The 25,551-nt window shown below is 45.5% G+C and overlaps 1 protein-coding gene across 1 annotated transcript in view; it reads left to right on the forward strand.

Moving 5' to 3' along the window:
* Window positions 1-25,551, forward strand: part of PRORP (protein only RNase P catalytic subunit) — an 88,946-nt gene that overhangs the window by 21,040 nt on the left and 42,355 nt on the right. Inside the window, exon 5 of the mRNA XM_029079486.2 lies at window positions 3,545-3,652. Within this exon, the coding sequence (XP_028935319.1) occupies window positions 3,545-3,652 (108 nt within the window). The remainder of the gene's footprint in view (window positions 1-3,544; window positions 3,653-25,551) is intronic.

Consider the following 25,551-nt stretch of genomic DNA (forward strand, 5'->3'; position numbering starts at 1 on the left):
CCTTGTCTGCATAAGAGTGCTTGTTTCCTGAGAACTGGAACCCTGTAAAAAAAACCCACCAAAAACCCAAAGCCTCAAAGTGAGTTAAAGTTAGCTGTCCTCCCCATTTGCTGGTTTGCAAATGAGGGGACGGGAATGCTTAAAAGCCTGCACAGAAGCCCCCCCAGCTGTGTGGTGTGGCTGCCAGGCATGTGACTTCAATTCCTCCATCTGCATTCTCCACCCTGGTGCCAGAGGGCTGCTTATTTAGGGGTTAGTTGATTCTTGAAGTTTTTGGTGAGACAAATTGCATCATTTGGTCATCAAATGTGGAGTTGCAGGGTCTTTTCTTTCAATGAGCAGAACATTCTTTGACTCCAAATAGCTGGTATTCCCCTATCTTTCCCAATCTGCCATGAATAAAGCCAGATGTTGTTCAGTTCCTTTATTTTCCCTTTTAAACTTGAGAAGAGGATGACTGGATTATCTGCCTAAAGTATCTTCAATATAGTAGCGTATCCTTTCCTTCATGCTTGTATCTCTCATAAGGTGCCTTTTTGGATGGGAATATCCACTCATCATAACGTGTCTAATGTGTGTACATCTAATCTCTGTATCCTACCCCATTCACAGATGAGATGGTCTGGAGCTTGTTGTGAGCAGGGAATGTGTCTGTTTATTGTTATATCGGACTCTCCCGAGCTCTTAGTACAGTGCTTTGCACACAGTAAGTGCTCAATAAAAGTGACCAAATGAATGAATGAAAGAATGTATACAGACGCATAAGACAAGTGGGCAAAACATGAATATGGGGTCACGGTGGGCAAACCCACCGTGACCCCATATTAAGCAGCTTGTGGGGGTTAATAACTGCATCCACAGCCGAGTCTGGAAGGCGCCATTGTGGGCGGAAGTCTAAAGTTCAAACCAGCCCCACCCTGCCTGTCCTCCACCTCATTCGCACTGTCCTGGATGCTCGCTCTGTGTAGGATGCCTCGTGTGTGCAGCCTGTTGAATTAGTAAAAGCTGTGGTCCGTGTCCTTAAGGAGTTTACAACTGGAGAGCTCTCAGCTACTTAAAAAAAAAAAATCCAGTGGCTGGCCTAGGCCCAAGTAACCGCCCATCCTGGGTGTGAGATTTGGCATTCAGTTGGGTGTCTGCCCCTTGCGCCATCTAGGCCTTTTTTCCTCGTTGGAAAAGCACTGGAAATGGACTCCCACCCTGCCCTGGGCCGACTCTGTCGACAGTGGGTTCTGAACCTGACCTGGAGGGTGACCAGACCCAAGTGCTGATGATTTGATGGTGGTGACTCACGGGGAGCAGTGAGGAGGGCCACCAGTTACGATGACTGATGATGAGCAGAATGTCGTCCTGAGCAAAATTCCTCATAAAACAAGTGGGAAAATGGGAATTTTGCAGTTCATCTGCAGTTTCCAAGAGGGAAGTCCCAGGCTATAGAAAAAGTAGCAGGGGATTACGTAGTTTTAGTAATAGTCATGAAAAGTGCTTCAGAAAGGGAAGAGGTAAAGTCTAGAGCTCCCACAAGTAAACAGGTTAGGCAGGCCTCTGGGATTTCTTCCTGATTTCACCTTTACCTTGTGGAGACAGATTTAGATAAGTCAGTTATTTAATTGCTGTTACCCAACCTGTCAAAACAGGCGGAATGTAGAGCTACCTGGAGAATTCACAGACTCCTACTGATGGTGAGATCCTATGTGGGCAGACATAGTTGAACACTGAACGTGGCTGAAGCAGCATAGCTTAGTGGATCGAGCACGGGCCTGGGCTTCAGAAGGTCATGGGTTTTAATCCCAGCACCACCACTTGTCTGCTGTGTGACATTGGGCAAGTCACTTCACTTCTCTGTGCCTCAGTTACCTCATCTATAAAACGGGGATCGAGACTGTGAGCCCCACATGGGACAGGGACGGAGTCCAACATAACTTGTTTGTATCCACCCCGGTGCTTAGTACGGTGCCTGGCATATAATATAGTAAGTGCTTAGTAAATACCATCATTATTACTGTTACTATACTTATTATTCTTAATAAAACACCAATGGGCTGGGGGGGAGGGGCTCTTCTACACAGCGGGCGGTTAAAAGTTGTCCTCTGTGCTGATGGGCTTTTCATTGCTCTTTTCCAGTCTGTCTTGGTCAGTCAGTCAATCCGGGGTATTTCTCGAGCATTTACTATACGCTGAGCATCTGGGAGACTACAGTAGAGTTAATAGACAGGATCCCTGCCCTCACTCCCTTCAAGCAGCTTTTGAGGACAGGGGCCTTAAAACTCAGTGTCGTATGGGTAATGCAACAGAAATACTGCATGGTCGCATGCTTACAATGGGCCATTTAGTAGGAAATAAGAAGCACAATCTATTTTGGTTTCCTGAATTCTTTATATTAGAAGATTCAGGATTGGAGGGTAATTCTGAGGTAAGGATTTCATTACTCACGTGTGTGGATTGTACTGGTGTTTGAGACGCACCCTAAAGCATATCATCTGGCCCAGTCAATGAAGCAAGAGCGCAAGGGATTTCCCAGTGTAATCTCTGACCAAGTTTAAATAGTCCCATTTCATAAATCCTCTTCAGCTCGAGTGACTATCAAATATGTAAAGGATGGGAGGGGCTGATATTTTCTTACATGGAAGTTAGGGAGGTTTATTTCCTAATGGCCTTTGGTAAGACACGAGATAAGGAGCAAGATAACTGTCCAATTTGGAGGCACCTTTTGAGAGTTTAGTGTCTGATCTACATAATAATTCAAGAGACTTTAGTTACACAAGTGATGGTCGTCCACCCAAATGGTTCACCAGACCAGAAAGATGCATCAGTTACTGCATGTATAGTCTCTTGTCTCCATTCCCCATCCCTCTCCCCACCCTACGTCACTCTCCACTCTTGCCCCAGCCTAGCCGAAGTGACCAGCTGGTTTGTGGCCCCCCAAGAAAAAAGCCCACTCTCAAGATAGCCAGAAAGGGACTAAATGGTGAATTTGAGGAGAGTGTAATACCATCCACCTTGGCAGTGGAGCAAACAGAAGCAGCGTGGCCTAGTGGATAGAGTATAGGCCTGGGAGTCAGAAGGTCCTGGGTTCTAATCCTGACTCTGTCACTTGCCTGCTGCGTGACCTTGGGAAAATCACTTCACTTTGTTCTCTCATCCAGGGGCGAGGTACTTGAGGCTAAATTGGCCTGCCTCCAATTTGGGTGCCAGGTTGTGGGTCCCAGCCTGACAACGGAGGGCAAACTGGCTATAGGTTTGGATGGCACTGGACCAGATTTTCCCTTCTGGCCACCTCCAGCTGAGTTCTGGAGTTGCAGCTACCTTGACCTGACACAGCAAATCAACCAAACCTGAAGGGAGGGCCAAGCTCACCTCCTGGCTGGCAGAGGTACACGAATCCATGTTCATACCTGAGTGAGGATATTTTTGAAGATGAGATACTGAGGCAAAATCCCAATGATGCTAAATTTCAGAATATGTATATATATATATATTTATTTATGAAAACCTCAACTAGGCTTTGCTAACCCACCCATTGTTTCATTCTTTTTTTTTTTAGGAACTTGAGAAATATAAGAACTTTGTGAAAAGACATCCTCCCTTTGATATTGTAATCGATGGGCTCAATGTTGCCAACATGAAATCTAAAGTGCGTCAATCTCTAACTGTAAGTTTTTTTTTCTCTCTCATCACTTCCTGTATGTAGAACCATCATTCTGTCCCTGGGGCAATTTGGAGGGACATTTCAATCAATCAATAATATTGAGCACTTTCTATATGCAGACTGATGAAACTAAGCACTTAGAAGAGGACAGTAGGCGAAAAGCACATGGTCCCATAGAGAAAAGTGGGTGGGAAAATGGAGAATGAAAAGAATATTTGAATATGTAAATCACTGTGTACAGAAGTTCGACAGTGAGAAGCAGTGTGGCCTAGTGAATAGAGCAAAGGCCTGGGAGTCAGAGGACCTGGGTTCTAATCCCGGTTCTGCCACCTGCCGGCCATGTGACCTTGAGTAAGTCACTTAACTTCTCTGGGCCACAGTTACCTCATCTGTAAAATGAGGGTTAGGATTGTGAGGCAGTCTAATTCTGTTGTAAAGTACTCTCCATAGCGCTTAATATAGTGCTCTGCTCATAGTAAGTGCTCAATACATACCGTCCATTGATCAAGTGCTTCCAAAAAGAAAATGATTATTTTGAGGACCAAATATTTGTGGTTCTTGCTCCCCTGGGCTGGCTGCAGACATTAGATGTGTTGGAAAAATTCTTCAAGTAAACTGCCATAAAGAGGTCAAAGTATAGGAGAATGGAGGCTGTCTGCTAGTCAGATTTGGGTAGTGGGGCCTGATCTTCTTGTACGAATCAGAGCAATCTTCCGGGTTGCTCTGGGAAATGGGAGGCTCCCTATGTCCTCTGCCAGGCTCCACAACTGACCAATTTTTGAGCCCCTGACCAAACACTTTGTACCTCTGTACCTCAGTTTCTCCATTCTTTAAAGAGGGATACTGCCCTCATCTTCCGGGGAACAGCAAGGGCAACATATTGAATGCTGTACATGGGGAGAAAGGCGGGGGCGGTGGTTGAGGGGAGAGAGAAAGAGGAGAGAGGAGATAAAACAGTGGCCCGGAAGACCAGGTATCTGCTTACCTTGGGTCCCTCACTAATATCTTTAACCTTCTGAAATGTCAGGATTGTGCAATCTTCCCCCCCACTTCTCCCGACTTACAGATTTGGTAAGAGAAATGAAATAATTCTCTAAAGGGCTTTGAGCCCCTTCCTGATAAGCATCATAGAAACCTGAATTTATTACCATGGGTGGATTATCAAGGGTGAATGTTGGGGGATGCTTTTCAGCCCTCAGAATGAAAGTACGACATATGCTCATCTCATTCATCAAGCAGTGAATTGCTTCCCTTTTCTTGACAGTGCCATTTCTTACTGATGATGATGGTGTTCATTAAGCACTTGCTTTGTGCCAAGCACCGTGCTAAGCATTGGTGTGGATGCAAGATAATCAGATCAGACACAGTCCCTGCCCCAAATGTGAGTCACAGTAGAAATGGAAATTCCACTGAGCTTCCTCCCTACAACTGATCCTTTTCTGACCACAGTAGTAGTAGAGAAGTTGAGAAAATCTTCCCCAAACCATCCAATTGGCTTTTGGGACATTTCTTCTAAAGCAGGGCTTTTGGTTGGGTCCCAAGGAGTAATTTGAGTTTGCGGTCATGGGTACTTTGCAGGGAGAATAAAGAGCACTGGCCAAAGAAAATTGCGGCATGTGGCCTTTAGCTGTTTTTTGAGAGTGAACTGTGTTCATGTCTGTTGAAACATTTGCAAGGTTATCCCATGGATTTTCCTGGATTTTGTTATTGGTGTCATTGCCAAGAACTGAAGCATTAGCTTGCGCGGCCATCTGAGCCGAAGTTGATTGTCATCTAAACCAGAAATCGGCAGTATGTGGGCACCATTTCTGTTGCTTGATATTATTAGTGGTTCCTACATTTGAGGGTGACCATTGCTTGGAATGCGAGGGGAGGGAGTAGTTTCTGTGCAGAAGGTGGGGGCCAGAGGAAAGAGTATATCACTTTCTCTTCCCCAAATGGGGTGTTGTTTTGGAAAAGGGGAATAAAGTGAAAATAACCCCAGGTGGTGTCATCTCCCACAGCCAACCCTTATCCAGGAGCCCAGCCCCCATCCCTGACTCCACCAGCATTTTAAGGGTTAGTGATTTGGGGTCACTGGGGTTTGTTCTGTAAACAATTACAGGCTTCCCTATCATGTGATGAAAGGCAAAAATTTTTCCTAAGGGGACAAGTGCCCATTTCCTCCGAGGGCTATTAGAAAAAGAATGCAAGTCCTTTAAAAAGCATCTCCTTGCCCAAATCTGATCCAAGATGGGAATATTTTACAGTTTTCCTGAAGTCCTAGAGTGGAGGGTATGGATTCAATATGTTGTTGGATGTGTTCGGAGGCTTTTGTGGGATAATCCAAGTACATCACCCTGGAGGGACCAATGAATAGTTGTCAATCCCAAATAGCAAACATCTGTAGTTAAATTGCTTTTATGATTAGTTTATTGTGTCTATAGTTTTTGCAGGAGCTAAGAAATGTTTCAGTATTTACTCATAAATGGTTGGTTTTTGCTTTAAATCAACTTAAACACTTTACCCCATTACCAAATCACCACTTGTATTTTAAAGACAATGGGTTCTCTCAAATTCCCTTTGAAGAAAGCAGTTGTGATTTAAGGAACAACCTGCCTGAAAAAGAGATGATTCAAATTTTGCCAGAAAGAAAAAGCAAAAACGGGACGGGTGGTGGCTTGATCGTGCCCTTTTTGAAAAAATGGCACTTGTTAAGCGCTTACTATGTGCTTAACATAGTAGCGTTGTGAGTAGCATTGTGAGAAGCATCGTGGCTCAGTGGAAAGAGCCAGGGCTTGGGAGTCAGTGGTCATGGGTTCTAATCCCGGCCCTGCCTCTTGTCAGCTGTGTGACCTTGGGCAAGTCACTTCACTTTTCCGGGCCTCAGTTACCTTATCTGCAAAATGGGGATTTAGACTGTGAGCCCCATGTGGGACAACCTGATTACCTTGTATCTCTCCCCCACCCCCACCCCCAGTGCTTAGAACAGTGCTTGGCACATAGTAAGCGCTTAACAAATATCATTATTATGCACTATACTAAGTGCTTGGGTAGATCCAAGGTTGTCAGGTCGGATGTAGTCCCTGTCCCTCATGGGACTCACAGTTTTACCCATCGTATTTGGGTTGCAGCAGGAAATCAGATTCCAGCCCAGAAGGAGGAAGTGAGCTGACTCTCCCCCTAAACAAGCATCTTTTCATGCATGTTGGTTCACATCAGCTCCCTGCTGTTCTTCCGTAGATTGAGCTGTGAGTTGTTGTTGTAGGTCAGTTGCTAAGGCAACAGATGCCTCATCACTTGCCATCTGTAACCACCTTTAAGGGAAGGGAGGGACTCCTCCAAGTAAGTGATTTGCACTTTAGCCTCACACCCTTTAATGTAAGGAATCCTTTGCCCGTGAACTGCCCAGAGAGAGTCTCCAAAATACTTCGGATTGCCCTGAGTGAGGGAAGAAAAACGTGGAGGAAAAAATGCTCATAGCTCCAACATTTCGACCATTCGAAGGTCTGGTGAATCAGTTTTTAATGATCTCGGCCCCTTGTTTCTCCTTTTTCTCTTCCCCTTCCTCGCAAATCCATACATTTTGACTTTCACTGTTCAAGGACACTTCCAGGGAAGGGGCGGGGGTGAAACAACTCAGTCTGTTCATTTTGCTACTTTTTAAAACAGCTTTGGTTTTAAAGAGGTTTGGAGGGAGGAGCAGTCAAAGGGAAGACCGAGAGAGAACTGGGCACTGAATCTGGATTTCAGTTATCTATGCTACCCCATCCTCCATCCCCATGAACAAGTGAGACTGTAAAGCTCACTGTGTGGGAAGGGAACATACCTACCAACTCTGTTAATTGTACTCTTCCAAGCACTTAGTACAGTGCTCTGAACATGTAAGTGCTCAGTAAATACCAGTGATTGGCACTCAGTAAATATGATTGATTGATTGAGAGCTGGCTGGAATAGAGAACAGCAGAATGTAAACTCAGTAGAATTTCAGAAAACATATGTGGGTTGATACCGGCACTAAATCCCTATCCTAGAGGTAAGGGGATTGGGTGTCAAAAATTAGAGTATTGTTAATTATATAATTCCCCTTGTAAAAGATAAAGTAGCACAACTGAATACAATCTCCAGGATATGATTTAATGCGACAATGTTAGGGAATGTGTGTGCATTCATACACGACACCCTTGCACACACACAGCCCATAATTCATTCAATAGTCGCTTGTTAAATTCTGTGCTGGAATGAGAATGAAATATGAGAATTTTTAAATTGCCATAGAGTAGATGTAATGTTTAGGTGTTCTCACCCAAACATTTACAAATGACCTTTGAATTTGCAAATGACCTAGCTAATTCTGCTCTTTTTTTGTTGTGGACTGTTACTAATGCTGGCTTTAGCATCATTCCTCTATCCCAGCACCCCCTACGCCTTTTTCCCCAACCTGAAAAATTCCCCTCCAAACAGAAATGTCTTTGTTTGATCATAGTCCAGAGGTGAATTTTTGTGGAAAGTTCTGAACTAGAACTATGAAATTGGAGAGAGGAAATGTGGAATTTTTGTGACTTTTATTCACAACCCAAACAACTGATGACTTCATTTCAGATTTTCCAAAAGGTGAGTCTTCTGGGAACTGTTTACTCTTTAGCTGAGAGAAAACACCATGTAGACTGTAAGCTCCTTGTGGGAAGGGAACTCTGTTGTATCCTACTTTTCTAAGCACTAAGCTCTGCACACGGTAAGTACTCAATAAATACCATTGATTTACTGATGTAGTAAATGCAGTATGGGAGAGATTTTTTTCCTCCACAGGCTCTGGCTTTTGTACCTCCCTCTTATGTTGTATCACCAGGGCAACCCAAAGACTCAGGCAACTGCTTTAGGCTGAGGGTTTGTGGTAAGAGACACTTATTTTCCCAGCAAAGTTGGCCTTATTTAGGAGGTAGATAGGTTTAAGTGCTTGTCTCTATTCCAAAATGGAAGTGACACTGCATTCCCTGGTGGATCGCCCCAGGCTTGAGACACGTATGCCCGTTTTGCACTCCACACGAGCCTTGGGTACCCACGCAGATGGCTCAGGTTGGATAACTAGTGTCAGGATACAGGTAAGGTAGGCTGGTGCTTCACTGAATAAATGAATGAATGAATGACTAACAGCCATCAACACATCTGAGGTAAATACTGCCCTTTTCCCTCCTACTCCTTTCTGCTTCTGTCTGCACAACTCAGCCCTGGGGGTGAAATGGGCAGGAAGTCCACTTACGTACCCTTCTCTAGGTACCTAAGTGACCACCATGCTGTGGTGACCTCCAATACCTATAGCATGCCTGGTTTACACGGAAGTTGTGGGTGGCCCTGGGTAAGTGAGATGGGTTTGTTTGTTGTTGTTGTTGCTGTTGTCTTGCATGTTTGGGACAGGTACGGGCTAGTACAATACCTAAGTGTGTCTCTCCCTGAACCCTGGCTGGAAAATGCTTCTACGCAGGGACGTCTATGGGTCTACGTCCTGCACTCCTCCCCAATTCCTTCTTGTGGAAAGAGATTGAGTGACTTTGGGTTTAGGGAGTCACTTCGAATCACTTCTTTGTTTTGAAAAGATCGGACTTGTCAATGTCATAGTTTCGAAAAGTGTCACACGAATAGCTAGATGGCCTCAAAATCTGCATGAACAACAGACTCACGGTCACATTTAGCCTCCCAGGGTGGCCGCTACCCTGGTTCTGCCACTTATTGTACCCTGGCTAGAATACTCACTGTCTCCCTGACTTTTAGCCACTCTCCCTTCCAGGACAGTATGAAGAATGGGTACAGCAAACATCATTCCAACTTCCAGTGGTTACCCATTCGCAAACAGACACTCCTGACCATTGGCATTATCACCCCAATCAGCTCCTTTTCTCTTTCCCTTTTCAGGTCTCTTCTCCCACTACTTTCCAGTTCTCGCTGTACCTCTTTCTAGACTCTTCCGCCCCTGACCCCCTGTTCACACCCTTTCCGCTGTTGGGAACTCCCTCCCCCTTCATATCCTCCAGACCGTAGCTCTGCCCAGCTAAAAATCCACCTCAACTGGAGACATTACTCAAAAGGGCACAGGCCTAGGAGTCAAAGGACCTGGGTTCTAATCCTGGCTTCATTACTGGTCTGCAGTGTGACCTTGAGCAAGTCACCTACCTTGTCTGCACCTTAATTTCCTTATCTGTAAAAAAAAAAAAAAAATGGAGATTAAACCCTACTCCCTCCTACTTAGACTGTGAGCCCCATGTGCGACAGGGACTGTGTCCAACTTGATTATCCGGTATTCACTCCGGCACGTAGAAGCGTATTTGACACATAATAAGCATTTAACATAGTGGAGCAGCGTGGCGCAGTGGAAAGAGCACGGGCTTTGGAGTCAGGGCTCATGAGTTCAAATCCCAGCTCTGCCACTTGTCGGCTGTGTGACTGTGGGCAAGTCACTTAACTTCTCTGTGCCTCAGTTCCCTCATCTGTAAAATGGGGATTAAGACTGTGAGCCCCACGTGGGACAACCTGATTCCCCTGTGTTTACCCCAGCGCTTAGAACAGTGCTCTGCACATAGTAAGCGCTTAACAAATACTAACATTATTATTATTATTATTATTATTAACAAGTACAAAATTATTACCTTTCTAAAACACATCTATCCAGTAGTTGCCTTTAGCACTCTGCATATTTTCTGCATGTATTTATTTACCCACTTAACCTTCCAAGCTTCTACTAGCCACAGCTGAAGGGTTGTTTCTCTCTCCTCTTCCAACTATTTGTGTCTGTCAGTCTCCCCCTTTAGACTGTAAACTCCGCGAGGATGGGGACCAGGTCTCTTATTCAGTTGTTCTCTTCCAAGCGTGTAGTACAGACCTTTATGTACAGTAGGTATACATTACAAACTATTGGTTTACTGATGAAATGGTACAGATAGATTAGTTGTCCTCCCCAGATCTTTTTTTAATTTAGTCTTTTTTTCCATTTTATTTTTTTATTTGTATGCTGACTATAACTTAACTCTTGTTTAAAGCTTTAAAGGAAAAAAAAACTGGGGGAGGGGCCCCACTCCACAGTGTCATTGAAATCAAAGAGCAATGGTCCAAATGCATGGTTTACTTTACTGTCCACTTCCTCTAAATGGGCATTTGGAATTTAAAAAGGTTATCCCAGGGAGTCTGAAGTGAGCCAACTTTTTTCCTTATCTCTTCCTTTAATCTCTTAAACCATCAGTGCCCATAAAATAAATACAGCCCTGATTAGAGTGAGCAGAAAAGAGTATACAGTCTAAGAAGCTGCCTCATGGATTTGAAGGCAATTGTTTCTGCCCTTATTGCCCTCAAACCCAGTCAATATTTGCATAGTGTATCCTTTCTGACCTAGTCGGAGACCTGTGGAAATCTGCAGTGGAGAATTACGTTGCTTGATTGAATTTCCTGCTGATGTTTCAAGGCACTGATGAAAAGGAACAGAATTTCAGCCTGCCAGGAAGCAAAGTTCTCAGCCTGGAACAGCTTGTTAGAGCCCCATTAGCTAACTTATTTATGCCATGGAGAACAAAAGGCTGCAGGTCCTGGAAGGATTCTTTTATAGGGGAGTTTGCCATGAAATTGGCACAGCCCGTGCCCACTGTGTAGCATTTAAAAGGGGGCTGTCTGTTTCTTGCCATCTATATGAGTAAGACTAGCTTGTGCAGAATCCTGGAATCAGGCTGGGCTGATGTGGGCAGAGGTTCAGGCAGGCCACGGGGAGAACCTCTGGTCCCCCAAGAGGAGGTCAGGGAACGGGAGTGGGCAGCAGGAAACTAGGGTCATCTGCAAGCAGAAGTCAGAACAGGTAGTAAAAATTGAGAGACAACCCTGAGCCAAAGAGAATTATAAGTAGGACCAGACTTAGGAGAGAGCCACAGTCGTTTAGGTCCGACAGCAAGAATCACGCGAGACAACTTTCAGTAAGAGATATGGCCCTCTGGGTGCTGAAGGTGCTGTGGGGGGGGGGATTAATCCCCCATGTAGTTACTATAAATGATCAATCAGCTGTATTTGTTGAGTGCTTATTGTATGCAGAGCACTGTACTGAGCGCTTGAATGACCATATCGCCGATTCTTGAAATGATTTTGTGCATTGACTTTTATAAAAAAAAAAAAAAAGGAGGGCAACCCTTAAAATTAGGCTATAAGTGGCTAATGGCTGTTTAGGATCTTGATAAAGCACAACCTCAGATGGCGTAGCATAATTGTGAACTCTAGGAGACAACGGCAGAAGAAAGGACACCCCAGGGGGCAAAAATGAGAAAAGAGACAACTCTTAGACCAGAGGCATCAAGAAAAACATAATACTAAGAGGAAGAATTGAAAACAGTGTCGGGCGCTGCAGGGAGGAAATGCAACTCTTCAGGAAGAGGCACTCTTTACTTTCTGGGCTGTAGAAGGAATTGAGGGTCGTGCGGTCATTAGTTTCATCAACTACACTCACAAGGATCCATCTTACTGTACATCACCTGTGCACTTCTGCACTGTCTATGCACTTGGTTCTGTAATCTTTGTGCATTTGATATTCACTCCAACCCCTACCCACAACACTTATGTACATATCTTGAAATTATATATTAAAAATTATTCATTTGTATTAATGTTCATTGATTGAATTGCATTGAGTGCTTAGTCTGTGCAGAGCACTGCACTAACTGCTTAGGAGAGTACAGTGAATGGACACATTCCCTGTAATGCCTGTTTCCCCCTTTAGGCTGAAAGCTTGTTATGGACAGGGAATATGTCTGCTAATTCTGTTGTATTGTACTCTCCCAAGAGCTTAGTAGAGTGCTCTGCACATAGTGCACGCTCAATAGATACATTTGATTGATCATTATCAAGTCCTGAAGGTCTGCTTTGCCAATTGCTACCATATTCATGCAAGCCCTTATCCCATCAGGTCCTTGTAACCTCCCTGCCTCCTGTCTTTCCCCACTCCAGTCCTTACTATATGTCCAGCACTGTACTAAGCGCTGGGGTAGATACAAGATAATCAGGTCCCTTATTATTATTGCTATTGTTACTGTTATGACATTCGTTAAGCACTTACTATGTGTCAAACACAGTTCTTAGTGCTCGAGTCGAGACAAGCTAACCAGGTCACTCAGCCCCTGTCCCAAGTAGGGCTCACAGTCTAAGTAGGTGGGAGAACAGGTATTGAATCCCCATTTTGCAGATGAGGGAACAGAGGTACAGTGAAGTGACTTGCCCAGAGTCTCACAGTAGGTGCCTGGCGGAGCGGGGCTCAGAACCCAGATCCTCTGACACTCAGGCCAGTGCTGGTAGGTTTCCACTAGGCTACCCTGGTTCCCGTGTCAATGGTGGGCATAAGTGGATCTGGTGAACAACTTTTAGTCTAGCAAAAAAGTTTGGTGAGGCAATAGGTTTGAGGGTGATTTCCTCGTTGGGACTTATCTACGTGTTTGTTCTAAGTCCAATCTTCCCTGCGTAGGAGGCAAATGCATCATCTTTACAGGAAGGAGTCCAAGAACTCACAGAGGGAAGCAGGGAGCTGACAGTTGACCTTCCTAGAGTTTTTTTTTTTCCTCTCATGGCCTTTTACCTACTTTCTACCTCTTGCCACACTCAGGAGGCTTGCCAAGAGGGTTTGGTGACTTCTTCTAGGCCTTTGCCCTTTCCCCACTCCCAGATTCTCTTTGGAAAATCTGTTTCAGAGTTGGGGTTGGCAGTTGCAACTCTCAGGTCCTTAAGGGGTGACTGGATCAAGGTGTTTTCTGTCCAAGGGAGTGAGCCAGACTCCAGCAGCTCCAATAAAACTGGGTGTGTGAGAAGCAGCATGGCCTAGTGGATAGAGCACAGGCCTGGAAGTCAGAAGGAGCTGGGTTCTAATCCTGGCTCTGCCTCTTGTCTGCTGTATGATCTTGGACAAGTCACTTTAACCTCTCTGTGCCTCATTTTCCTCATCTGTAAAATGGGGATTAAGACTCTGAGCCCCATTTGCAACATGGACTGTATACACCCTGATTAACTTGTATCTACACCAGCACTTTAGTACAGTGCCTGGCACATAGTAAGCACTTAATAAATACCATTTGAAAAAAAAAGTATATCTAAAGAACAGACAGCATTAGGTTACATGGTAGAAATCAAACCTTTCCACACCGGTACAAATGAAATTCTGGAAAGTGCGTGGCACGGGAAGTCAGGAGACCTGGGTTTTAGACCCAGCTCTGCCACTTTCTTGCTGGGTGATCTTGAGCAAGTCCCTTGACTTCTCTATGCTTCTGTTTCCCCAGCGGTAAAACGGGGATAAAAGACCTTTTCTCCCTCCCACTTAGCCTGTGAGCCACTTGTGGGATAGAGATGGTGTCTCTATCTTGTATCCCCCTATCCACTGGGGGCATAGCAAGAGCTTAATGAGTGCCAGCATCATGATAATAGTTAAATTGCAGCTTTCAGTAAAGCTATAAGAACTGCAGGAGGCCCAGGCCTGTTTTTTTCCCCCCCGTCGAAATTTCCTGTGTAAAATGTACACCCTCTGTTGCTGATAGTCCTGCTTATTGGAACGGGAGGACTTGCTTGTGTGAATCATTATTGTATACACCCAGCTGCTGTGGGGCTAGGCTACTGTGAGGATGTCCTTCCTAACCCTAATAAAGTAAAAGGAAGTATCAAATATTAACATTTATCTGAGTCACGCTTCAGGATTCTTGTTCACCCGTTTCGTTGGTTTCTCTTTTCCTTGCCTTTGGAATAGGAAACAAGTCTTTCTGAATCACCTGGGAATGGTTGTAGCCCCTCCTGGGAGAACATTTCTTTACCTGAGGTTTGGCTTCCCGACACAATGTTTCGCCATACCCAGTGGCTAGTATTGGCCAGAGCCCAGAGGTAGGATGTGGAAATCATGGATTTGGTCCATATCCTACAAACTTGAGAGAAACCCTCCGGAACAGACAGTCTTCATTTTAGTCAATCAGTCAACCAATCGTATTTTTTGAACACTTCATGCAGAGCCCTCTCCTAAGTGTTTGGGAGAGAAGAGTAGAATCAGTAGACATGATCCCTGCCTGCAAAGAACTTAAAATTGAGCTCGGGTTAACAGCACGGTATCATGGTGTGAAATTGAAGAGGGGACCTCCTTTGGAATTTGTTCCAGGAATCAACCAGGCAGACTTACTGAAGAAGGGGCATGGACTTTGCCATTGGTGGTAAGATACTGCACTTAAAATTTAATCTTAATAGTAGGTCAGGACCAAAATGTCTGAATAGTGTTAGCCTTTGAAGCTGCCTAGCCTTGTGATTTTTGTGGCCCTTACTAATGGAAAGCAGTGAAAAGTAGAATTCCATGTTTGATTTTTGAGTGAAAAACAATTATCCGTGATTTATTTTTTGGACATTTATGAGATGGTGGTCAGCTTTAACGGGAGAACAATGCCTGGTTTGAATTTAGTCAACTAATATTAATTAGTTGCAGTTGGATCTGTGACTTTTGGACATTTGATATTCACCCCTGACCCCACAGCACTTATGTATATATCTTTAAATTATATACTATAAATTATTTATTCATGTTAACGTCCGTCTCCCCCCTACACTGTAAGCTTGTAATGGGCAGAGACCGTGTCTGCTAATTCTGTTGCATTGTACTCTCCCAAGTGCTTACTGCAGTGCCCTGCACATAGTAAGCTCTCAATAAATACCACTGATTGACTGATTAGTTAATTGAGTTTCCACAGAGAATATAGCATTGTACTTCTTGGCACCTGAGAAGGGTTGAAAAAGGAATCAAACCCCGCCCTCAAGAATGTTAGCTTAAGAACACAGAGTTTCTTTCCTTTAACCTGGAAACAAGGGCGCTCTGCCAGCTCAACCTGATGACATTGCATTTCATCAGTAGAGGGCACTTTTTCCTTATCGAACTCTGTATGATCTTGAGTCCAAGCTAACGATGCCAGGAAGCCAGCAACTTGTCCCCACAAGGGTTATGTAGTGGAGCCCAACTGAAGTTTTCCATTTTTCCATTAGCTTTACACGTTCCACTGCTAAGGAAAGGTCTTTCAATTCCCCAGATGGCTAGTAAGGCCCCAAGAATTGCTTTTCCAACCTGGCCCGAGGTGGTTTAAAATTAAATAGGGAGATGGAGGAGACTTTACTGAATCCGGTGAAGCAAGGAAGGGCTATTCCATTCCTCAGGAAAATCACTCTGTCTTCCTCCCCAAAGTAAAGAACCTTCAAATATCCCATTCAGAATTGGCAGTTCTGACCAACTACAAATTGAAGAGGTGAAAACAGATGTAAAGCCCAGATCAGAACAGAAACTCGCCTTTTGCAACGTTGAAATAACCCAAATTCGGAAGCTTGGCTTCTGCGACGTTGAAATGATTCGAATTCCTTATGACCCTCTAGAATAGCCAGATTGGAATTCCATTTGTCTTAGTTACTTATTGGGTTGGACCATCATTTCTTCCAGCACTTTTATTTTGAGTCATCCAGCCACCACTTAGGTATAAGATTGGAGAAGTGAGTCGAGTGATCCAGGAACATTAGTAGGGTTTCAGCCACATCACATTAACCTGGGAAAAGGACAGTAACTTCACTGCATTCCCGTGTGAAGCAGGAGAGGCATCCAGTTCTTTATCACTCCCAGTCGACCTCTCTTCTTTCAGTGATCTGCAGCGATCCCTCTTCGTTCATTGATCTGCAGGCCATCCGCTAGTCAGGGAATTGAAAACCAGGATGATTTGATTGAGGGGGCACCTTTTATTATTATTATTATTATTATGGTATTTTTGAAATGCTTACTATGTGCCAAACACCACAACTGAGAGCCCATTGTTGGGTATAGATTGTCTCTATTTTTTGCTGAATTGTACTTTCCAAGTACTTAGTATAGTACTGTGCTCAATAAATACGATTGAATTAATTTATAGCCATTCAAATACAGGTTAGGTGTCAGAAATAGCCCTGTACTCTGGGTTTGAATCCCCCCAAATGAGAACCAAAGAGAGGAAGGTAGGTGGATATTTACCGCCTTTGCCAGCTGTTGTGTTCCCCCCAACTCCGCTACCACTCCCACCAGCCACGTGGCAATGGGAATGGTGCCATCCTAACACGGACCAGCCAAACCAGAGCTGCCATCGCTCAGGTAACTGGAGCAGCTCCAGGCTGGGAAGCAGCTCAGTGGCCGTAAAAACCAGCCCTGCAAGATTCACAAAACCACTGTGGCTCCAGGATGCTGCCTCCCCGCCCCCAGTCTGTCTGAAGGGGCGGAAGTGAGATGGGCATGCAGCTCATCCTCCTGGTGGGAAAACAGCCTCGGACCCTAGAACCCGGGGAAGACAAACAGGAATCCTGTAGGATCCGGGCCCTGCCTGGAAAGACAAGGCCTGCTGGAAGTGGGTGAGGGGAGAGAGATGAAGAATCAAAAACATGGCTCCACTCCCATCCCCCAAGTTAGATATGGTGCTGTTACTGACGCCTGCCCCCAAATGAAAAACTTTGATTGACCCTCCAATGCCAAACCCATGGGGATGGTGTCCCCAAATCCTGCCTTGACTTGGGCCCTCCCTACCCCCACCCCACAGGGTGGAAATGTAGAAAAGGGAAACATTTTTTCATATTTGGTTTAATCAGCAAGAGTTGTGTTAATGACTCCTGCTTTTGTCTGAACAGAGATTCTAGGGGAACTGATCGCAGCTTCCTCCACCTGGCTTTAAGGCAGAGGTCACTTTAAGCTTAAGGCTCAGATAACTTCAGTGGCTTGTAATTACCTAGTCAGATTTAGCAGAATCACAGCTGCTTCCAGGGCAACTTTATGGCCTCAGTTTCCTTACCTTTAAAATGGGGATTCCCTGGTACTTAGATAGCTCCACAAGGGTCAGGGACTGTGTGTGACCTGGTTATCAAACCCCAGTTTTTGGTACAATGCTTGGTGTAGAACAAGCACTTAGTAAATACCACAATGATTATTTTTTTATTAGCAGTGTTAAAACCATTCCAGCTACAGATTTCAAAGAGGTAAGTTTTCCAGGGAAATTCTAGATTGCGTCTCAAGTTACCTTTAGTTCTATGGTCCTATAGAAGGGGCTCCAATCCCCGATGCATTATTTTGAGAATCTTGACCTGTTCAATTTTGTCCTCACTGCCCAGTTCAGTGTTGATGGCAAAAGTATTCCAAATATCCAAACTTTCTATTGGCAATTGAATCAACTATCCAGAACCTTACCCAAACCCAGGGATATATATCATTATTGTTGGTTGGTGACTTAGAATTCTGCTAACACCTTCTGGCTTATGATGAGGTAGGAATAAGTAAATCAATTGGGATTAGTGAACCTAGCTCAAAAATTGAAGCTGGAAGGATGGCAGATTTGGAAACCGTGTGGAAAGAACCCAAGACTAGGAGTTGGGAAACCTGGGCCCTAGTCTCGGCTCTGCCACTTGCCTGCCATGTGTGACCTTAGCCTTTCTGTACCTCAGTTTCTTCACCTGTAAAAATGGGAATGAAATACCAATTCTCCTCTCCTCTTAAGACTGTGAGTTGCAGTGGGACAAAAATTGTGTCCAATCTGATCATCTTGTACCTACTCCAGTGCTTAGCGTGTAGTAAGCATTTAAAAGATACCAGTATTATTATTAAAATTTAATCCAGTGGGAGAATCAAATTCCAAAGAAGCAATGTGGGCCAAACAAGGGCTCAGTCATGGAAACTGGACACAAACTGGGAACAAAGACAGTCCGATTCACATTCCTTTTTGACAAGCAAATATTGTTTCTAAATTGGAGCCATGACAGCATACAGGATTCAGGGTTATTTACCCATGACTTTGGGGGTCAAGCCAGTAATGTATGTTAACAGTAGAAATACTTCAGCGTGAATGACTTTATTGTTGTTTAAATTTACATAAGCAGACCATCTTATCCCATAAATGAGCCTCTTTTTTGCCGTAAGGGCTTCTGTGGTAGTCACCTCAACCTCTGACAACACGCTATTGGGACTTTTCTCCGGGAATTCTTCACTTCCTACACTAACTGCCTGGTTGGAGGAGGGCGATTCCTGAGAGGGGCTTTCTGCCAGACAAATTCCCTGTCCTTCTGGGAACATGAAATCATTGCATTTGAGTGGCTGAAACTGTACCTATTCTGAGGATGCATCAGCCAGGGGAAGAGGGCAGTTTTTAAAATATCTAGGACCAAGGCTGGAAAGGGGAGTGTGTCCTGGTTGCTCTGATTCCTCAGTAGCCCAGGTTCTTGTTCTTATTGAATGAATCAGTGGTATTTATCAAGCGCTTACTGTGTGCAGAGCACTGTACTAAGCACTTGGGAGAGTACAGTAAAACAGTTGGTAGACATATTCCCTGCCCACAATGAGCTTACAGTCTAGGGACTGAATGAGGAAGTCTCTGGGAATACGGTGAGCTCTCAGATGCAGAAATCTTAAGGAGTAGCTGGATATTTCAGTCTCTTCTGCTATGAGTGTTTGAATGCTGCATTTGGGCTGGAATACTATGAAGGAATTGGGGAACTTCTCCTGACAACATAGGCCTCTTGTGGATGCATTGCAACTGAGTTTCACTTGGCCCTGTTGTGGATGCAGTGCAAATGTGTGTGGCTTTGGACCAAGTGAGTATTGTTGTCCGAGCTCTCCTTAATGCAAGGGTTTGCTGGACCCTGTCCCTGTGATACAGGAGAACTAGGTGTGCAGTTATTTAAGCACATTTTGAAGGACAAGCAGCAACTTTAGCATTTGCAAGACATCAGCAATACTTGGACAAAAATGTGATATTTAAGGAAGCCTAGAGAAGGCAGATGAGAGTTTGAAATAATTTCCAAAGAAAGATTCATGCCCCTGGTGATTATGAAGTGTGGGTGGAGTAGGAGAATGGAAGAGGGACATTGTCCAACTGCTCTTCTAAGCCGGGTCATAACTCAGTCTTGGCTATGAAGCTTGTTTCTATCAAGGTGACAGGATTATATAGCAATGATGTATCAGAAATTCCTTTGCAGTGTATTGGGAATCAATTTGCAACTGTTCTCTGTTTACTGGAAACTGAACTTTAAGCAGTTGCAGATTGGTACGACTGGCTATCTGTGCAAGGCTGGCAAAGTGTCAGACAACACAGACTGCCTGAAATAAGCTTTCATGTTTTCCCCAACCTTCTTGAATTTCATGCAGTAGTTCAGAAACCAACTTTGATTTTGGAGGTGTCTAACCAGCTTCCTTTTAACCCCTTGTTTCCTTTTGAAACACTGGTTGATCCAGCATGATTTTTTTGATGATCTGCAGATGAGCAGGAGTGCAGCGTCTTGAAAGCAACTACTATTGAAGCAGGACTGCCTGTCTACCATAAGGCAGGGACAGCGTGATCAGCATTCTGGTATTCTTAGTCAGCGACAACGTGATGGGCAGTTTTTCCATCTGCAGGGAATTCAGCATAAATAAAGCAGTGGAATCTATGTAGTCAGTCAGTGAGAGAACAATGTCATGTCATTCCAGCGAATTGTATTCTGAGGATAACCTTTCACCTTTGCAGCAAACATTTGATCAGAGAGGGCTGGTGCCTTTGATGAAAAGGCTTAGGATAGACTCACAAGACAGCTGTGGTGTCTCTTGAAATGGATCCTGTGGTTTGTGTGCAAGGACGAGGAGTCCCTGTTCTGTGGGGAATTTCCCAAGGCCCAAGATAGTGCTCTCCTCCCGGAAGGAAGTTCCTCTCCTCCAGAAAGTCCTGGCTGGGGAGTCTTATCACCGTTTTCTCTTCACTGCTGCCTTTCTTTCTTGCCTTCAGGAAGGTTGCCGGTGTGCCGATTTCTCATGGGGTTGAATTTGGGGTGGGGAGGCTTTGAGGGGTTGAGCGATGGTGGGGGAGAGGAAAGGAAGGAAATCGACTCTCTTCTCTGCCCCATTTTCTCCTTGTCTTCCTCTACCACCCCTGCTGCTGCCCGAGGCCAGGCCAGCGGAACCAGAGCTGCTCTTCCTGCTGTAACAACAGCAGGTGCAGCCGTTGGCTCCGGGCTGGGGAGTGCCACCGGGGTTGGGCAGAGCCCCGGGGCTCCCACTCCCACCCGGGTGACTCTGGAACATCACCAGGCTGCCAAGGGAGCTGAGAGTGAGGTGGGCACATCACCCTCATGGGGTCGGGGGCCGTAGCTCGGCCTTGCCAAAGCCTGCAGGGGCTGGGCTGGGGACTCCCATTAGAGCCTCTTTTCAGCTGTGAAACACCGGGTGGCCGACAGCCCCCTCCAAAAGCTGTGGGGGGTGTTAGTCTCTGTGCTAATCCCATGGGGGCTATGCCCCCTTCCCCTCACCCCCTGTTAGTACCCCCCTGCCCTGCGGATTGCTAGACATGAGGGCAACTCTCACTTTAAGCTCCTCCTCTGGAACATAAACTCTTTGTGGGCCTCCTCTAGAGCATTGTACTCACCCAAACGCTTGGTACAGTGTTCTGCACACAGTCGTTGCTTAATAAATACCACTGATAAATAAGTATGGTATTTGTTCAGCACTTACAATGTGTGCAACACTGTTCTGAACACTTGGGTATATACAGATTAATAGGGTTGGACAGAGCCCCTATCCCACATGGGGCTCACAGTCTAAGTAGGAGGGAGGATAATGGGTGTCGAGTCCACATTTTACAGTTGAGGAACCTGAGGCACAGAGATGTTAAGTGACTTGGCCGAGATCACACAGCAAGCAAGCAGTAGAGCTGGGATTAGAACCCAGGTGTTCCGGGTGATTGATATGAACTCCTCTTCCCCAAAGGACCAGTTCAGCCAATTGTCTGTCCCCCACATCCCGGGTGATGAGAATGAGAGCCATTTTGCTTCAGTGCTTTCTCACTTATTTTTGGAGCGGGCAGATTAACCCTCCAGGCGTGACTTTTCGATCAGACTCTGCGTTAATGTTTGCGAGTGTGAAATCAGAGTGTTCCGGGTAAGGGAATATACTATACCCAAGTAGACATTGTTCCTTCTTGAGTGATCATCTCCATCGCTTGATTTCTGTGCTGCTAAACTACTGTTAATACTCGTTAGCCTGAAGGAGTGCTAAATTTGTGTTTGCAAACATAGAGCTGGTTAAAAACTGTGGGATTAAGACTCCGAGCCCCACGCGGGACAGGGACTGTGTCTAACCTGACACAGGGTATTTGTTAAGCGCTTTCTATGTGCCAGGCACTGTATTAAGCACTGGGGTGGTTTCAAGCAAATCGGTTTGGACAAGGTCCCTTTCCCATATAGGGCTCAAGTCCTATTCCCCATTTCAAATGAGGTAATTGAGGTGTAGAGAAGTGAAGTGACTTGCCCAAAGTCACACAGCAGACAAGTGGCAGAGCCGGGATTAGAACCCATAACCTGACTCCCAGGCCCGTCCTCTATCCACTACGCCAGGCTGCTTCCCTAAATCAGCTCTTTTCTGTGTTCCTTTTGGTTTTATTGAGTGGAAGAGGTTTGGTGTTTGCCATCTGTGAGATAGCAAGTGTTCTCTGCCCACTCTGCGCCTACACCCACCCCTTACCCACATTGAAGCATGAATTACCCAACCCTCAGCTTGGCTGCAGTTACTGCGGCTGCGTAGGTCTCTACGGGTGGCAACAAGAAATCTCGGCCAGGCCACAGTGTCGTCATCACGCCTTTGTAGCTCAGTGTGTGAGGACTTCGAGAAATAATAATAATAACAATGATATAATAATTATGGCATTTGTTAAGCACCTACTGTGTGTCGATTACTGTTCTAAGCACTGGGGAAGATAAAAGTTATAGTCCCTGTCCCACGTGGGGCTTGCAGTCTAAGTAAGAGGGAGAAGAGATATCGAATCCCCAGGCCAGAGCCGGGATTAGAACCCACAAGGAGTTTATGTTCCAGAGGAGGAGCTTAAAGTGAGAGTCACCCTCATGTCTAGCAATCTGCAGGGCAGGGGGCACTAACTTCCTGGGGGTGAGGGGAAGGGGGGCATAGCCTCCATGGGACTAGCACAGAGACCAAACACCCCCACAGCTTTTGGAGGAGGCTGTCAGCCACCTGGCCCATGCTCCACCGTCCACTCCTGACCCCAGTAAAGTTTCCAAAGGCCTCTGAGGAGATGGGTCTGGAGTAATCGGAGACTGAGGCTGGGGCCTTTTCTTTCTTCCTCTCTCTTTCTCCCCCGTCGGTGAGGGGGCGGGGGGGTCAGTGATGGAGAAGCAACCATCAGAGTCGTCTTTCACCTCCTCCGCAACATCTGGTCCAAGTGTGTCCAACACGTTGCTTTGCCTTCCTGGTTATTCAATATTTCTAAAGGTCCGTTTGCTAGTGTGGTAATAAATGGAGCTTTAAATCTTACCTCCCTGGTTTTGTTCCCTCCCTACCCGCCTTTATAGATTTGAAGGCATGAGCGTCTTTCCTGTTCTAAACTGGCCGGTGAATTCCTTTATTTTCAGCCAAACAATCTGCTTTGGAAGTAAAGCAAGGAGTTTCTGAACTGCTTATCTATTTAATGGGTTCACTTTGTCCACGAACTGGAGTGTACATAACTCTGTGAGCTTTGCAATCATATTTCACAGATTGCCGCTAGCATTATCTCCCATAATCTGGCAGCCACAACTTCCTGTCAAGGAGAAGTTTGTATTTTTAGATAATGTTTTGCTTGCCTGCCCTTCTCCCCTTTTGTATTCTTTTTTTTTTCCACCCAAAAGGGGACACTCTTGGGTCACGTGGGCCTGTTACTGGAAAGTGAGTTGGTTGAAAAAGGTAAGGGAAATGAATTCATTCTGCAGAAAAAGAAATGGGTCAGCGAGACCTCAGAATGAAAGGTTTAATGCATAATGCTGAAGTCTTGAATGCTTCGTCCTAACCACTGTCATCATAGTCATAAAGCTTGAAAAAAAAAAAGAGAATCTCTTCATGGGGGAAAACAACAACAATTGTAAGATCGGAATGTATTATCGAGAGATGTTATCGCTTCGGAAAAGGACCAGGGAGGCTGTCTCTGCCTGCGGCAAAACTAACACTAGTTTGAAAAAACTCATGCAAACCCACGGGTTTCCTAACGGCACCAATGGAAGCAGCTGTGTTTTCCGCTCAGCCGACCTGTGTCGGCAGCTAGTTATTTTGGTCGAGATTTTTCTGGATTGGCCAACAGCCACCGGAGCCCTTTCTTTGCAAACAAGGATTTGGGGTTCTGCGTTTGTATGCTTGTGCTGTCTCCTGAGTGGTTGTGAGCGTGCGTGATCGATAGCTACTGCCCAAGAGTTACTAGGGGTTCCGAAGAGGTCGAGGAGTTCTTCTGATCCTGCTGCCAAGCTTCTCGGCTTTTAGGGATTGCCAGGAGGTTCCTTGGGCCAGCAGTGGGTTGAGGGGGGGATATGGCTCAGCAAAGATTGTGGGGGAGGAAAAAACGGGGGGCGGCGCATAAAAGTCAGACAAGTTGATTTCAGGCTTGCTGGGTTGGGACTCACAAATGGTACACAAATTGGAAGCAGCATGGCTTAGTGGACAATGCACAGGCCTGGGAGTCAGAAGGATGTGGGTTCTACTCCCAGCTGCGCCACATGTCTGCTGTTTGACCTTGGGCAAATTACTTCACTTCTCTATGCCTCAGTTCCCTCATCTGTAAAATGGGAATTAAGAGTGTGAGCCCCATGTGGGACAGGGACGATGTCCAACCTGATTGACTTGCATCTACTCCAGTGCGTAGAATAGTGCTTAGCACAGAGTAAGCACCTAACAAGCGCTGTAATTATTATTTTTATTATTACTCTCTGAGGAATGGTGGGCTCTCTCCCCAAGTGTTAGTTTTGTTCTGGGGCTTAGCTTTGCCTCCTGCACATTCGGGTCAAGCAGTCACTCCATGCCCAATTTAGCTCCTAAAAGGAGCTTTCATTTAATGAGTAACAGCATGAAAACCAACTTTCCAAAAGCACCGGGGGAGAAATCCACAAGAACATAACAACGACAAGCAAGGACACTTCCAAACAGGCCAAGCAGCATTTCTAGGCTGAACAGAAGATCTGTGCCAGCCCTGGGCTTCTCGGAGTTTTCAAATGTTTCACCATCATTTTGTGTGGTATGAAAACCAGCTGTTCATCATGCTCCCTGGGGCTGGGGAGCGGGGGCGGTGCAGGTGTCTTCTCCTAGATGGCAGCAGGATGGAGGGGCAGAGGCGGTCTTTAAGCCTTTCCGTTATGATATCTGCTCTCAAGGAGCTTACGATGTTCATACATTCCACTTTTAGCCATGTGATTTGTTTGAGTTCACACCAGCACAGCCCTGGTTTTTTTGTAATGGTACTACATGCTTACCAGGTGTCAAGCACTGTTCTAAGCGCTGGGGTAAGTACAAGTTAATCAGACTGGATACAGTCCCTGTCCCACATGGGGTTCACGGTCTGAGTAGGAGGTATCGAATCCCCATTTTGCAGTTGAGGAAACAGGCACCGAGAAGTTGTCACTTCAAGGTCACAAAGCAGGCAAGTGGCGGAGCTGGTATCAGAACCCAGGTTTTAAGGTCTGATGATTTTTCCCGAGAAATCACTCTCTGAAAGAAGAGTGTCATCATCAGTGGAATCTATTGAGTGCTTACTGTGTGGAGAGCACTGTACTAAGCGCTGGGGATACTACAATACCACAGAGTGGGTAGAGGATGTTTCCTGCCCCCAACGACCTTACAGTCTCGACAGGGATACAACAGTAGGAGCGATTAGGTCTTTGGAGCAGGGCTGAAGATGCCACTCCCCATAAAGTGTCTCCTTTGCTTGAGGTCTCAGCCCCGCGAAGAGTTGTGACACCAAGATCTCACCTGTGCTATTCTTCCCACCCCCCGACACAATTCTTGGTGTTGCTTTTGATGTAGAAAGCCTTGTGTGTGCTCTGGTAACCTCAGAGGATATTCCTCTCCCTCTGACTTCCCCCCTCATAAGTAGTAACACGTAGTTTTTCTCTGTTGACCAGCCAAC

Source organism: Ornithorhynchus anatinus, chromosome 14, assembly GCF_004115215.2.
Source record: "Ornithorhynchus anatinus isolate Pmale09 chromosome 14, mOrnAna1.pri.v4, whole genome shotgun sequence".
Taxonomy (NCBI): Eukaryota; Metazoa; Chordata; class Mammalia; order Monotremata; family Ornithorhynchidae; genus Ornithorhynchus; species Ornithorhynchus anatinus.